Source organism: Adiantum capillus-veneris, chromosome 13 (genome assembly GCF_014529385.1).
Source record: "Adiantum capillus-veneris isolate H3 chromosome 13, ASM1452938v2, whole genome shotgun sequence".
NCBI lineage: Eukaryota > Viridiplantae > Streptophyta > Polypodiopsida > Polypodiales > Pteridaceae > Adiantum > Adiantum capillus-veneris.
In genome coordinates, this window is record NC_140943.1 from 132,829,144 (window position 1) to 132,845,567 (window position 16,424).

Here is a 16,424-nt window from a genome sequence, read left to right on the forward strand (position 1 = left end):
TACGGGGGGAGTATTGTTGTTGTGACTCCCGGCCTGGATGGTTATGCAAGAGGAGTGTTAAGAAGTCTGAGTAGTGGTTACTCTCAGCACCTCCAAACGACGCAGGCTGTGGTCTGGGGGGCGTTTGGTTGTAAAAGGCCTCTATATCTCCCGGCCCAGACCTTTTTAGGTTATGCCGGAGGAGTGACGAGGGAGTCGTTGAATATCTCCCGGCCCAAACCTTGTTAGGTTATGCGGGAGTTTCCCTTGGCAAATGTTGCCCATACACCTCGATGTCCTGCCCATAAACTTTCATGGAACTTCTTGATGATTTGTTGTTGAGTAACCTTATCGCATACTTCGCGCAATGGTGTTTCATCTCTTCGTTTAGGATGCTTCCATAAGTAGCCATCCCTCAAGAAGTATCCATATGCTTTTCTTCTTATCCTCTTAAATTCGTGCTCAGTCCAATCATCCTGCTTTTGTAGAGTACTTAAGTAGCAACCTATCAAGAGCCATTCATCCTCATATAGTTTCTTTGAAAAGGACACAAGTGAAGACACAAAACATGCACGACTACTCTTTGCATGATCAATAGTGTAAAACTTTGTGCCTACATCATCTCCCTCAATAATCATGTCCTGTTCATCTTCATACCTTGCTCTAGATAGCATATTTGCCATTGGATTGTCTTTCCCTGCAATATGCTTGAACTTAGGATTCAAGGACTTTATGTAGGCTATCCATTGCAACATTGCAATATTAGGAGTCGAACAATTTGTGATCATTCCAAGAAGAGTCAAACAATCGGTTTCCACAACCACTGATGCCCCTTATCAAGTACTTCTTGTCACACCTCAATGCTGTAACCACCTCCATAATTCCTTTTTTACTTGTGCATAATCTCGTTGGCGAGAACTCAGAATCTTGGCTCCAAATATCACCACATACCTTTTTCCTTCATCATCATCTTACCCTACTGCCCATCCTATCCCTGTAGGACTCGTGTCCACTGTCACAATGATAGGTCTCTCACATGCATAGTCTACCTTTCTCAAGGTTGGCAATGAAAGAAGTAGCTTCTTTATCTTTCTCATGACTTTTATGTGCTCTACTTCCCATCGAAACTTCTGATTCTTTCTCAACAACCTATAAAGGGGATGTGCTACATTTGCATAATGTGGTATCCAAATAAGATAGAAGACGCAAGCACCAAGAAATCTTCGAACTTTAGTTATAGTTGTACATGTTTCTTTCATGTTTTTGATTGCATCCATCTTTTTTGGACAAGACAAGGCCTTCTACCATAAGGACCATACATATGCCCCACAATCAACACTTCATTAACTCCAAATACAGATTTTTGTCCTGACAGGGTAAGATTAACTTCTTCCAGCCTTGACAAAATCTTCTCACAATCTTTGATATGGTTTGCAACAAACTTATGGCACCTCCTTGAATCCATAGCTTCATCTTTATCTTTGTCTTCACATTCTTTGATAGGTACATCATCAAGAAATGGCATTGTGATTTGAGGTATGAAGTCACGTAGAACCTTGTTCATCCCATTCATCATATGTGCAACTGAATTTGTTGCTCCTTGAGGTAAGGTACAGTCCCAAAGGTGTTTTCATAGTAGTCAGATCTCTACTCTCAACATCTAGCTGAAATTGATCGTACCCTGAATAGAGATCCCCCATTGAGTAAATTGACCTTCCTGCAAACGCCTCTGTAAATTCATCCACTATAGGTCTTGTACCCACATTCTTGATGGTAACCTTGTTCACAGGTTGCATATCTTGTATGAACCGCAAAGCTCTATTCTTCTTAGACACAGTGAACCATCTGTTCGAATATGGCGCACAAGAAGGCTCCAAGATACCCATGCTAATCTTTTCATTGAGTAGTTCTATTAACTTTGGCAAATGTGCTTTTGGAATCGGAATTGGGCGTAGATTCCAAGGTACATGAGGGATAGTGAAGATGACCATAGGTGCAACAACATTATGATCAACACACCCTATCTCATGTGGTTGGAAAGCTAAAGTCTTACCATGTCTTCAAAGCATTTCTTTAAAACTCTTCTTCTCTTCTTCCGTTAAAAACTCCTCACAACCAACTTTTATCTTTTTTAGGGATTCCATTGTGAACTTGTGTCCAATTCTTTTTGGATCCATGAGACTCGGATGCAAGGAAGCTTGCTCTAGCTTTTTCCTGCAATTTGATGTTGGTAAAGGTAAGGCCACTGGTCTCACTTTCTTTGCCACCATTTTGTACTTGGTCTCCACACGCACTTCCGGTGCTTCATTAGCATTGAAATCTTTCTGATCTTCAAAAGCCTCAATCACATCATATATTTCCATAGAACATACTTCCACAACGTGGGTTCCATCTTGCATGCTAGAGTCCATTATAGCCTCAAGCTCAAGCATAGTATCTACATGAGAAACTTGTTTAAAGAACCTGAAATGCATTCACTATCCTCTATGAAACCATTTTCCTTTATGTATTTCTATACATTATATACATATTGTCGTGCACTTCTTTTCATATCTTCAAGCTTCATAAAACATACTGACCCATGCTCTGTTAATCCCTGGAAACCTGTAGAAAAAGCTTCTTCTCGCTTTAGGTCAGGCGAGAATCTTTTTCTTCTTGTACCATTGCAATCCCTCTTTACAATGGTACATGGCCAAAACTCCTTGTCTCCCTGTACTCTTTGAACTCTTTGTTCGCTTTCCCCTCTGCGTCCCATGTGAGGGACCCCTCTGCGTCGCGTCCCCTTGTCCCGTCCCGCGTCCCCGCATCCGTCCCTACCAAAAAGGGCCACGTCTCCGAGTCCCGTGTTTCTATGCTAAGAGCACACGCCAAAAGTTGGCATTGCCCAACACTGTACAAGCAACCATAGCACACTCAAAACTGGAAAAAGCGAGCACACCATATATACATGGGCTGGTAAACTTTAAACCAAAAAACTCCTATCAACGTTTCAAGCCACTGAAGAACGGAGCCATTGTGCAGATCCTCGGCCGAGGGGCCTAAACCCTAAGAAGCAGAAGCAACAGAAGCAGAAGAAGCAGCGGAAGGAGTTTGTACCAACTTATGGAACTCCGTCCGATGGGGCCCAAGAAACTAGAAGCAAAACCCACAAAAGACCCAATGTAAAATGTTGATGACATGGTTGTTGTACGGAACCCCCGCAAAACGCGTTGGCATGCTGACATGGCAGGTTGTACGGACAATACCGTAATTCGTGTTGAAAGTGCCACATGACAGTTGTACGGATTTCCGTGAAAAGCGTTGGCAGCTTTTGGTGCTAGTGCTTTTGGACCAGATGCTTTTGAGTTTGAAGCTTTTCATGTAAATGCTTTTCATAGCCCAAGGGCCTTTAAATATGTGGAGGGCTCAGTCTCTGGCACGCTGAAGGTGTAGAGCGCGAGTATCGGTATTGTACTCAGTTCAAGTAATATAAAGAAATACCGAAAGGGGCGCCAACGTTGGGGCCAGTGCTCTTTTGGGGTGGAACTCCGCCACTCCCTGTCTCGTGTCATGCATCTCTTTCAGTTCAGTTGGTATTTAAAGCATAGTAACAGGGGACGCCCTTTTTCGGGCTTCCCGTCCCCACTTGCCGTCCCGCTCTCTTTTTTACACTAAAAATCCATTTCAGCCCCGTCCCTCGTCCCCCGTCCCCCGTTCCCCCGTCTCGGAATGCGTCCCTTGTGACTATGATTTAAAGTGCTTACAATTGTTCAATCCAAGGTAGGATCAACACGTACGTCCGGATCCTTTCCGTACCGTACGGGTGATCTGTACGGATCCGTACCGTACGGATCGATCCGTACGGTGTTGGTTTTTTTTATAAAAAAATTCTGCCCCCTTTCCAGCATGAGGGTTTCGCTAGGCCCAGGCGACCAGTTTTTTGGCCTTATTTTTTAGGCGCTTGCATTGGGTTGCAGAAAACCAATAACGCAGTCAATTATCTCTGCAGAGAAACAAAGTGTCACTGTGCAGGTAAAGTCTCTCTCTCTCTCTCTCTCTCTCTCTCTCTCTCTCTCTCTCTTCTCCAAGTTCTTATTGCAGGCTCCGGGGCTCCCCCTCTCTGTCTCTCTGTCTCTTTGTCTCACTCGTGTCGCGTGTGTCTTATTGTTTGCGACAGATTCATCATGCCTAAGCCATGCAACCCATACTGGAAGGAGCATACCAATGTCATCCGCATTATCAACACTCCAGGCCAAGCGGGTTCCGGCACTCGACGATGGCAATGCAAGTACTGTAATTTTGAGCTCACGTGTACAATTTCTCGTGTCGTCAAGCATCTGACGGGCATTGGCACGACCAACAATTGTGGAGGGTGCAAAAAGGTTCCACAGGATATTAGGGACAAGCTGATTGCGGAGAATTTTCCCGAAGTACCAATACCAAAAAAAAATACAGGTAGCCAGCACACACAGGATGCTCTTCATGATGCTCTTATTGGGGATTTTGGTGGTTCATCTTCCGAGGTTCAAGAGGATCATCCCACTGCTGGTTCTAGTAGAAAGAGGGCTCGAGTTGTGCAGGAGGAGGAAGATCGAGGTGATATGGATGCACGTAGGCAAAGCACCTTGCCTTCGTGTGTGAACTCTCTCTCTTGGGTGAAGGAGCGTCAAAAGGTGGCTGAGATGGAGATTGCGCGTACTCTCATTGAGTGCAACATCTCCTTCAATGTTTTGAGGACTGAGCAATGGAAGAGGATGGTCCGGGCTATAGTTGATGTTGGTCACACAGATTCATGGTCAGGGGTGGAGTATAAGAAGATGCGCACTACAATGCTTGATGAGCAGAAGGCTTTGATAGATAAGGCTTTGGTCCCGGTCAAGGCCGGTTGGCAACAGTTTGGGTGCACCACAAGGTTGGATCAAAACGTACGTACTGATTCGTTCCGTACCGTACGGACGTTATGTACAGATCCGTACTGTACGGAACGATCCGTACGCTTTTTTTTTTTTTTTTTTGGGATTTGGGGTGTGTGGGAAGCCCGTACAATGCTGATTTAAAATAAAAATCCAAATCTCTTGCAATAGTTACATAGTATATGGTTGTCTTGTAAAACGTGTCTTTGAATGTCTCTATAAGTTGTTGGCTTCTCTCTTGTTTTTTATTGGAAATGTCCTAGAAAATTTAGTACTTTGCGGTTTTTTTACAAGAGTACGTATTTTTACGTACGTAAAAATTTTTCCTGTACGGAACAACGTACAGTACGTACATATACGCCACGTACAGTACGTTTGGTACCACCTTGGTGCACCATCATATCAGATGGCTGGAGTGATGTTCGTAGGCGGCACATCATTAATATTCTTGTGTCGTCTTGTCTTGGCACATACTTCTTGCGCGCTGTGGATGCAGGCAAGGCCGGAGAGCACATCAGTGGTGAGTTTATCTTTGGGCACATCAAGAAAGCTATAGATGAGGTTGGGAAGGATAATGTGGTACAGGTTGTGACTGATAATGCCTCAAATTGTAAACTTATGGGTGAAATGGTCGAGGCAGCTTACCCTCGGATTTCTTGGACTCCATGTGCTGCGCATTGTCTTGACTTACTTATGGAGGATATAGGCAAGTTGCCTTGGGTATTGCCTATTGTTACAGATGCCACTAAGATGACCACCTTTTTCCGCAAGAAACATCAAGCTTTAGCTATCTTCAGGAGCCACAGTACACTTGATATCGTGCGACCCTCAAAGACCAGATTTGCTTATATGTATTTAGTGCTACAGAGACTCTTCAAATTGAGGGATCCACTTCTCCAGACAGTCGTGGACCCGAAGTGGAGATTGATGCATCACTCGCAGACAGAGCCCACTAAATACATACAGCGACGGGTGCTCGATGAGTCCTTTTGGACACAGGTTCAGAGTTTGACAGTGGCATTGCAGCCAGTGTATGTGCTTCTTCGAGTCACAGACATGGAGGGCTCTACATTGGGCCTAGTCTATCATCTCTTCATGGAGATGAAGAGACACCTTACAGAGTGCGTGTCTCTGACACAGACCTGGTAAGTACTTGTCTTTTGAAATCTTCTAGTAGACTTGTTGTCATTTGAATTTGCCAATTCAGCTTTGTTTTATTGCTGAAAATTTCAGCCGAGATGACATCATGGCCATTGTAGAAAGGAGATGGACTTTCATGAGTCGTCCCATTCACGGGATGGCTGCATTGCTTCATCCTTTCTACAAGACGCCAGAGCTTTTCCATGAGAGGACTCTCTTAAAGCTCAAGGATGATTACATCAATATGATGTACCACATGGACGATCAGCTGGAGATTGATGCAGAGATGATCAGCTTCATGAACAATCTAGGACCATCCTTTGCTAGAGCTGTGGTGTTGAGGCCAGAGGCTACCAAGTTCCCCTCTTACATGGTGGCAGAATTATGGGAGACAAGGTCTTCCAACGCTTACACATCTGGCTTTACGAGTACTTTCACAGGTAATTGAGAATCTTGAGACTTACAGTTTTTGCACAATGTACTTAGTACTTACTATTGCCATATATTAAATCTCAATGCTCATTGTTGTAGGATTGCTCGGCTGGTGCATGCGAGCGCAACTGGAGCGCTTATTCCTTGATACATACGAAGATCCGCAATCGTCTCAGCACTTCTCAACTAGAGAAGTTAGTCTATTGTCGAGCAAATATGAGGCTTGTGCGAGCCTACCACGCTTTGGGAACACCCAAGTAGGTCTACTATTAATTTTCACATAAATGATTGAGTCATGAATCATGATACACTCGGCCATTGAGTACTTAGTACATACTAAATAATATTTCCTTTGTTTTCATTTTTCAACAGGCGGACCCAACCAAGGTGAAGATGGTGGCAGATCCTGCTGCTATAGAGGAGGTGGAGGCGCAAATCAGAAATGAGCAGCAGGAGATTATTCGATTGCTTCACAGGGAGTTGGAGAGTGTTGATCGGCGTGTGACGAGGTCACGCGCACGAGCTTTGGCTATTCCTCTACGTGAGCATGATCCAGACCCAGATAGAGCTCGAAGAGAGAGCATTCGTAAAGGGAAGCTACCTGTTCGTTCTTCTCGGAAACGGGCAAACGAGGCTGTTCGTCTCATTGAGGCTTCGACAGAGGCAGTAGAGGATGATCTACATGTGGCACAAATGTCCGTGATGGCAGAGCCAGAGTACGACGAAGAGGGCAATGTCCTGACGGATGGGGACTTGGTCTCTTCAACAGAGTCTTCATCTGCATCTGATGATGATTTTTGACGATGGGGCCATCACATGGATGATGTGCTAGCTTTGAGCTAGCTATTTAGTGCTTTCTAGTATCTACTACTATATAGATAGACTTTTTGAGTAGTATGGTTTCAGTTATGATGGCTGATGAGCCTTTTGTTATGGCGTGGGCCTTGTAGGCTATCACCTATGGTACTTTGTCATTTGATGTTTTCAACATTAGTGTGTTCATTGTTATTTCAGATCTCATTTGACTCTTGAGCCTTGATGTTCTTGTTCAATTATCAATGTCGTCTTAACTTTTAAGTCTCTTGCAGTAGTTACACAATATGTGGTTGTCTTGTAAAACATGTCTTTGAATGTCTCTATAAGTTGTTGGCTTCTCTCTTGATTTATATTGGAGAAGTCCTAGAAAATGAGTATTTTGCGGTTTTTTACCAAGAGTACGTATTTTTACGTACATAAATTTTTTTCCTGTACGGAACAACGTACAGTACGTACATATACGCCACGTACAGTACGTTTGGTACCACCTTGGTTCAATCTATTCTTTTCCGTTGGCACGTCCATAGTGTGAAATAAAAACATTTACCTCACTTTTGACACTTCTCGATGCATGCGAATAAAAGCAATCATGTACATACTGTGATATATGTTGAAGCGGCTACTGTGGTCGCTATCATTTACATACCTATCCGGGGAGCCCTGGCCCTGGATGTGGCGCCTTTGCGTCCTTTTCAACTTGATAAGATGCCTATTTTGATTTTATTATGTACATACTCCAAGTGTTTCATTCTGGCACACTCATCTCGCCTATAAAGAGTGATGCGGACAAAAACTGCCAAAAATAGCAACGAACATGCGTTGTTGCAGAATTGCATGGAAAGTGACCCAAAATGGTATATTGATGAAAATGATGCTTATCTATGCTTTTATGCTTATACGAGTGATCCCACAAATTTAGGGAATTTTTTGACTCTATTTCGGATTTTTCGCATCAAAAATGGCATTTTTTGGGTCAAAAATGAGATGAAAATGACCTAGTTTCGGTCCAAAGTGGCGAAATGGCCCAAAAATGGACACATCAGCTCATATTGCCGTGGGGGAAGAGAGAGAAGGTTGCTTTTTACAGGAAAAAAGCAGCAATTTTGCTCTACTGTACAATAGCTTCCATGGTTGCCCAATCTATGTATGCTGCAGTCCCGCCTCTTCGTAATCTTGTAGCTGAGCTTGTGAGGGAGTGAATTAGGGTTTCCCCTTATCAAAATGGTGTGTGGGTTTCAACTTAGAAGCTCATAAATCTCTGCAAGATCAAAAAATCGTCGCCGTGAAGGTGGAATCTCGTGCATTCCTTTCGACCGTTTGGTGCTACGACTATGTAATTGGGGGTGAGGCTACATGATACCATGAAAGAGGTTTGGGTTTTGATTGAGATTTGTGCTTGTATGAGCATTGAGGTTTCATGGCTGAAACTTTAGTGTTTTTAAAGGGTCTTTTTAAGTGAAATTGAATGTGATTTGGTGCTCCTCTCATCGTAATCTCAACTACGAAAACAAGCAATTTCCAAGCATGATAGGCAAGGTTGGGTTTGTGACTTTGCTGTAACAAACGCTCTTAGATTTTCAATCACTCTTAGAAAGAGGGTTGGTGATTCTCCACAAACGCTTTTTCACAAAGTGTTTGTGACTCTCATCACGAACTCTCACAGCCAAAGGTTTTGCACCTTCCCAGCTAGACCGCACACATTCCGACATTTCTGGTGACCCCGACACGAAGCAGTTGGGATGGGGGTTCAAAAACTTGTTTGGAAAGGTTTAATTATAGATAATGAAAGCTATGGATCAGCAAGAGCAATAAGGCATGTGTTTTGATCAAGGCACAATGCAAATGTTTCAAGCATTCGCCATGTTTATGCAACAACAACAAGCTCCAGAAAGAAGGGAGGTGTCAGCAACCAAAGTGCTTCAAGCTATTGTGAACAAAATGGACCAATTTGAAGGGAAAGATGTCACAAAGTTTCTTCGTGGTTATGTAAAGGAGATGGAGCTACAACGAGTTCCAGAGGTGGACATGATTCGTAGTTTTGAGCTTGTTGTGGTCCCCGAGACCATGTAGTAAGAGGAATAAGGAGCATGGAGAAGGTTGGGAGCAATTCAAATTAGCCCTAAAGGAGGAATACTTCATGGAGGACTCTGAAAGGGTTACAAAAAGGACCTTCTTAATATGGGTTGCAAAGCCAAAAGAAGGACTTTCCATCACCAAACTGTTGAGAGAGTTTGAGCGGCCCTATGCTCAGCTGCTGTCAGGAACAGAGCGAGCCACTTTGGATAGTGAAAGACTGAATTGTTCCTTCAAGTTGCAGGTTCTGAGCTCCAAGAAAAGTTAGAGCTACTCCTTGAAGACAAGAATACAGAACAAGGTCTAAAGGCTGAGTGGCAAGAGGTTGAGGACGCGGTCTCATTGCTTGCTAAGAGGCAACGCCGTAGAGGTAAGATGGTTAATGCTACTTCTACCTCCAACATGTCTGAGATTCCTCCAAAGCCTATTAGTGTGAGTCCAAAAGGTGATAACTCTATGCTTGATGAGCTTGTTAAGGGCATGCGAGAAATGCAATTAAAGCTGACTTAGGCTTGAAGAGAAAGGATAACCTGCAAGAGAGAAATCCCAAAGCAAAGAAGGATTTGTGCACAGATGCATATGGTGTGATGGCACAGACCATGGTAGAAGGGATTGTGATAGCTTCAGTGATGCCTTGAAAAGAGATCTTGTGTTTTTTAAGGATGGCAAGATCCATCTGCGGGAGACAGGTATGCCATTAGGAACTAACTTTGGAAGGGGGTATGCGGAAGTTAGTGGAGGATATGGCGACCAATCATGCTATTTTTGCAGTGGAGGCTGCTACCTATGGGGCAAAGACAGAGCTAATTCCAAAGAAAGCGTTAAAGTCTACTCTAGATGCTTTTGAGGAGGTTGATAGCTTGTGGCCATATGCAGTAGCCTCAGCGGAAAAAGGGAAGGTAACTAAACAGGTATTACATGAAGCTGGTGATTGCATATGCCATACAACAGGTTGGGATGACCCTGTGAACTCTTTATCAGTGCATGCCTATCTTGCAAAATGCTATAACAATGAAGCAATTGTGAAAGAGAAGCGTAGGCGTGAGAATGGAGATGCAGGTCCTTTTACTTCAAAGAGCGTTACAAGAGCCGGAGGAAGAAAGGATCCAGGACCTTCTTATGAGGCTCCACCATTTGTGCCTCCTCCTCCTGAGATTCCTATGGAGGAGGCATCTACAGGGAAGAAGAAAGAGCAAGGAAAAGTCAAAGCAAAAGGCCCTGCATACAAACTACAATCTGACATTGAAGCTGCCACAAACTTAAGGCAGGTATTGAGGAAAGGATTTTGAATAGCAAAAGTTGAGGTTACCTTGGGTGAAGTTCTTGGCATTGCTAAATGCGAGTTTCATGAAGAAATTATAGATATCATAAAAAGAAAGAGACGAACTCTTACTAAGTCTATTCCTCCACAGTCTGAGGGTGAAGGGGAGTCACTTAAGGCACATGGGATACATGTCCAAGAGAGTGATTGCGATGAAAGTGTGGTAGGATGCTACCAGTCTTCTCGAAGAGATGCACATGCTAGATTTGCAAATGATGATGATGAAGATGAAGCCTCCTATAAAAGCCACTACTCCAAAAGTCATTGGGCAAGAGCTACAAGAGAAACTTTAGTCAAGGTGGGTGATCTTGAGGAGCCATATGTTGTATTGATAGATCATGGCTCTGAAATCAATCTTATGTCCAAGAGTCTTTACATGAAGGGTAAGTGGCCGATAGACACAGACCATGGGTGGATGATTAGAGCTGCAAATAACTCATCAAGAGAGTTGTATGGGGCTTGTCCAAATGTGAAAGTGACGATTGGTAATGTGAAGGATGAGCAAAACTTCTTTGTGCAGGAGATGTCTACCTATCCTCTTATCCTTGTGCAGGAGATGTCTACCTATCCTCTTATCCTTGGGCAGCCATACATCACAGCCATTCGCATGGAAACAAAGGTCTTGGATGATGGTTCTGCTTATGCTAGGGTAAAGAGCAGAGATGGGAAGCGAGTTGTGCAATTTTTGACTGTGTGTGAATCACGAGAGGAACCGCAATAGTCCCGTCACATCCCCGAGACCCGTCCCCGTCCCATGTGACTATGGCTCTTGGCTATGGTCTACAGCTCGCCATTTGACCAAGTTTGCAAAGAATTGATGCACTTTAAGCTTGACAAGGGTCTTGAATCTTTATAGAAGGCTTCTATGGGAGATGTCTACCTCGATGTCAATATCCATTGTTTATGCCCGATCTTCTTGCAGAGGTGACTGATGGTCGAGCGTCATTTAGGTTGTGATGAATGAGGCTACATCAGCAGGCTTCATAGGCATTGGGTATTGCTTGGGGTAGATCCAATAAAGTGAACATGATCTCTTGTCAAGTTAAGGGTTAAGGATGGTGAGATCCGAGCTAAACACGGCTACATCGAGGAACTCAAGCATCGAATCAAATGGTGACAATGTCTGAGTGGGAAGCAGCCCTTGGTTAAATAATTAGAAAGGAAGGAAAAATGGGGTTTTTTTTAGTGTTGCCTGTAAGAATTGGGAGCGTGGCGCAGACATGGTGGCCACGTGAAGATGAGGACGAGCATGGGCCATGCCGAGAAAGCTCTGAAGGAGAGGCAGCTCACGGGGGTTAAGAAGGGAGAGCTCAAAGGAAGACTCACCAAGTGAGAGAGAGAGGAGGACACCGTGTAGAGGCCGAGATCAGGAGGAGGGAGAAAACCATCTGATGAGCTCGGTAGAGGGCTCTCAAGGCAAGGGAGGACGGCTCAAAGAAGCTGAGGGAGAGCTCATCCTCCAGAGCAGCTAGAAACGGACTACAGGGCTGGCTTCCGAGGGCGGCAATTACACAAGTTGGAGAAGGGGCAAGCACCTCGTAGAGCCGTACTTGGGCTGGAGCTAGCAAACAACGGGAGCACTGCACCAGAGAGGGCTAGAGCAAGGCAAGTCTTGCAGACCTCTTTGGAGGGAAGCTAGGGTGGCCTACTCCAATGGAAGAAGCCCTGATATGGGCGCATGAAGGAGGGCTGAAGCGCTGCAGAGGGGCTCGGACCTACAGGTTGGGGGTCGCCTTATCACACGGTGCAAGAGGCTGCCAGGTAGAGGAGTTAGGGCGCTTCCCTTGAGGGCCTGGATAGTCTGTTCAGAGCCACCAGAGGTTGAGGAGCATGGTCAATGGCAGTGCAAAGGATCTATGAATGGCATGAGGGAAGCATTTCTTTGAGGGGGGGTTACATAAGCGCAAGCCCTGCGTGCTCTTGGGAGAAGAAGGTGGAGAATTGGAGGCTACTTACTAGCGCCACAGGATCAGTTGGGAGGCCATGAACAAAGGACGTTTTTTTTGTCTTATGCAGAGCTTGTATGGAGAGAGGCCGCAAGCAGAGCCAAGAGGGAGTTAGAAGGGCACACCATTCAGTGAAGCAAGGGAAGGTGTTGAGCTGCAGGAGGGTCACCATCTGAAGCTGGGAAGGGGCATCTCAGTCGTCAAAGAAGGCCGACCTCAGTGCATAAGGTGAGAGCTTGCAAGTTCCTTTAGCAATTTGAATCTAAATAGATCGTTCAGAGGTTGCCATCAGAGGAGGGGAGCCACGTAGCTAGCGTATGCAGTGCACTTCTTCTTGTCTTCCTTGAGCTCCCGTTATATATATATATATACTCGTAGGGCCACACACTCTTATATTCTCTCCAGACTCAAGTGCCCTCACTTACAGCCAGGTGATGCCACCAAGAGCCTTAGAGTGATAGGAATGCTCTAGCTCTACTATTTATCTGAATGCTTGACGATGTGGGCGAGCTATTGAGAGTGTCACAAACGGGAGCGCATAACAATATAAAATACATTCGGATAAATAGATTTTATCACTTAATACTGAAGCCAGAATATATAGAGAGAAATACATAAAAGGAGAGAGATAGAGAGTGAGAAGATCGACACAGTACTGGGGACCAAAAGATGGTCTGGTCCCCCCCCCCCCCCCCCCGTAATAGTATCTTTATTACTGAGGAGAAGTCTATACAAGCACTTGAACCGAACGTATTACCACGTTCGTTCTAGAATAAGACTTGATGGTTCCTAGAAGCCTCAGCTTCCGATTCTTAGGGCAAAACCCTATTCCAAGGAACTTCCGTTCCTTATTCCAATTCCTCGAGAATCAAGGTTCTCGCCTGTGGATCTCACCTTCCAGACTCAGGGCATGGCATCCCTGCAACTCTTTTCCAACTCTCTTTCCAGAGTCCTCTTCTCGCAGAACAACTCTGCTTTCCCGGAAACGAAGTCCTTACTTGGGAATCCCAACTTCCGGATCACAACTTGAGAGACTACCTCTCTCCGATCCGTGGATCTACTTCCCAAACTCGGGTACGAAACCCTTGGGCTGATCTGGCTCTAGTTCCTCAGAGCGCTTTTCTCGTGCTGAGGCTCATGCCTTCCTCTGCTCCTACTCCCTCACGAAGAGGAAGTACACCTGCAATCAAATACTCAAAGATCAGAACATGAAAATCGTTACCTTCAAAGTCTCGACGCTCGAAACGCAACTCGATTCTCGAAAAGCAATTCCTCGGAAGAGATCTCTCCATAGAAAATCCTCTCTTCCAATCCTACACACAAAAGAGGTGTGTTCTCGGGTTCCTTCTCGTAAATCAGCCCCGTCTACGACGTTTATGGGCTGAAAACAGAGAAAAACAGCAACTTGTCGCGATGGAAACACGCTTCGTAGGCACTTCTTCGCGAGGGAACTCGCGCACTGGGTCTTGGCGACATTTGGTACACTTGGGGCAGCCATGGGCATCACCGGCAACGTCTTCTTTACGGCTGAAATCTGCAGCAGCATCTCCTCCTTGCAAAGATTGGTCCTCCCCTCTGAGTGAGGGCATGTAATACTTTTATAGGCACGAATAGCTGCTCGCATAGAGATCGCGGCCGTTTTTTTTTTTTTTTTTTTTTTCAATTTTTTTTTCCATTCTGCCAGAGAGAGAAAACGCTGGCTGATTATTTATCAGATGGCTGCCCACTTATTAAATGGGCGGTCGGCGTATTTTAAAAATTAGTATGAACCTGCCCAAAAACTCAATAAAACCTTATAAGTTAAAAACAATGCCTTCACAACACTTCCCAGGCGTCCCTGGATGCAATCACACACACAATTGCAATGCAAACATAAACTTCCTCGCGGGAAAGCATCTGCTTTTCCGAAAAGCAATCCCGCTTTCTCAGAAAGCATCTGTTTTTCCTCAAAGTTTCCTCTGAACCCATCTTCATTCAAGTGCTTGCTTTTCCTTGTGCACAATTCTAACACAGTTCGGAATTTCCTCCCGACTATGGATATTCCCTTTCCGATGCACCCGTCACCCACCTTGTGACGCATCAGGAATACCCATCACCTAGTCCTTTCCTACCGAACTTACGGTACAATCTCCTTCACGATGCTCTATGTCACCCATCCTATGACACATCAGAGATGTCCGTTCCCGGATGGTCGGATACTTCTTTCCGATGCTCCCTGTCACCCATCCGATGTGACGCATCAGAAGTACCCGTTCCTGGTGGCCTTACAGATATTCCCGTTCTCAGTGCTCCCGTCATTACTTTGAACGACGCACTAGGAATACTCTGTACTCGGATGTCTCCAGTGAGAAAAACCCTCTCACTTAAAATTCCAATAATTCATTTAGAATTATTTTTCCTGTTGTTCCAATCGAGAAGAAGCTGTGGCCTTCAAGAGGCATTGAAAAGCATACATGCTTGCAAAGAGGCATACAAATCCCTTAAAACACATTCACAGCATTTGCACAAGTATCACCATTCTTCGGAGCATCTATGACCGTCTCAAGAGGCATTTTCTTATCAAGCAAACGATAAAAAAACTCACAAGTAACATCTTCCAGCATACCAGTACTAAAGGAAAAAGAAAGGGATACATCAACACCTGCTTCCGATAAGAGGCTGTCAAAAAAACCAATATCATCACTTACATCATGGCATTTTCAAATCCCACCAGCCATCCTTCTTTCAGTGATCTGATGTCCCTCATGAATGGAGCCAAGTCAAACACCATCGAGTCATTGCAAGAAGACTCTTCATCAACAGATGTATCATCGAGCGAGGCACTATCACATAAATCATCTTCACACAAAAAGCTAGATGTATCAGACTCAAAATCGCTACAATATCCATCTCAAAAAACCTCATCATCGTAATGCATAGGCTCTGTGAATAGATGAATCTTCCACCATGTCAACCACCGACCTCTCCATAAGGGGCAAGCCATAAAGATCAAACTCCCAAGTGTCTCTCTCAAAAGAACTCCGCAACATATGCCAAAACTCAGCTTGTAGTGATTCAAAAGTAGTGACAAGGGAGTCCTGTATTGAATCTTGAGGCTTTGGCAACCTCCAATAGCGAGACCTTCAATGCTGACCAGCTGTAACGAGAGAAAGAGAATCCAGCTCTAACAAGAATCTCCTCAAGCCAATTGATTCACAAGTTGCACGACTAGCATCTGCGGAAGGTACTGCTACTAACCGCTCGAAGAGAATGCATCAAAACTGAGGGTAAAAGGCATAGACTACTGGTGTTCGGATCATTTCCCAACTCTAAAGTGCTCCACCCTCGAGGAAAGAGTCGCAAACTTGCACCTCCGGTATACCACATGCCAGAATCTCCAAGCTGCTATGGGAAGTCTAAGGAATGGGACAACCGAGGCTACTAAGGAATTATATGTTTGACGACAAAGAATGAAAGATCTGCACCAACCACCATATAGAATGATGAACTGCAAACTATATTTGAAGAAACTTCATCGGAATTAAGAGTGAAACTGCAATTGATCTTCGTCTGTCTGGAACACCACGCGAGAGAATATCACCCCACTCTCAGAGTGAATCGGGAACAAACATCCAACAGAAAGGAACAATATAGAAACTGCAGCTAATACGGCAAGATCAAGAGACCTTACACCCAAGCTCTAGAGTAGAAGAATAAGGTGCTGTAGAAAGCCACCAGATAGACTGTCAATCCTGTCCGTTGCACATGGAACCACTGGTACCGAAAGGAAGTAGTCCGCGGAAAGTGACTCCCAAGCTGGCTCTACATCCCCTCTGAAGGGAGAAC

General features: G+C 44.7%; 3 protein-coding genes across 4 annotated transcripts in view; all 3 read left to right on the plus strand.

The window, feature by feature from the left end:
- LOC147444897 (chloride channel protein CLC-f-like) overlaps positions 1-16,424 on the plus strand; it is an 82,592-nt gene that overhangs the window by 45,497 nt on the left and 20,671 nt on the right. The gene's annotated exons all lie outside the window — the stretch shown is intronic.
- Positions 4,143-6,021, plus strand: LOC147444898 (uncharacterized). The gene is made up of 2 exons (XM_086527658.1): positions 4,143-4,842; positions 5,095-6,021. Exons 1-2 carry the CDS (start codon positions 4,143-4,145, stop codon positions 6,018-6,020), a joined length of 1,626 nt encoding a protein of 541 aa, XP_086383784.1. The 3' UTR covers position 6,021.
- Positions 6,118-7,446, plus strand: LOC147444899 (uncharacterized). Its single transcript, XM_086527409.1, has 3 exons — positions 6,118-6,451; positions 6,543-6,700; positions 6,816-7,446. The coding sequence occupies exons 1-3, from the start codon at positions 6,118-6,120 to the stop codon at positions 7,242-7,244; spliced, it is 921 nt and encodes a 306-aa protein (XP_086383535.1). The 3' UTR covers positions 7,245-7,446.

What these genes read in the sequence shown, in the direction of transcription:
- LOC147444898 (XM_086527658.1), top strand. Translation starts at nt 4,143, where the DNA reads ATGCCTAAGCCATGCAACCCATACTGGAAGGAGCATACCAATGTCATC. An exon ending in TTTGGTCCCGGTCAAGGCCG is followed by an intron (nt 4,843 to 5,094) that starts GTTGGCAACAGT and finishes TGTCTCTATAAG; the next exon opens with TTGTTGGCTTCTCTCTTGTT.
- LOC147444899 (XM_086527409.1), top strand. Translation starts at nt 6,118, where the DNA reads ATGGCCATTGTAGAAAGGAGATGGACTTTCATGAGTCGTCCCATTCAC. An exon ending in CTTTACGAGTACTTTCACAG is followed by an intron (nt 6,452 to 6,542) that starts GTAATTGAGAAT and finishes TCATTGTTGTAG; the next exon opens with GATTGCTCGGCTGGTGCATG. An exon ending in CACGCTTTGGGAACACCCAA is followed by an intron (nt 6,701 to 6,815) that starts GTAGGTCTACTA and finishes ATTTTTCAACAG; the next exon opens with GCGGACCCAACCAAGGTGAA.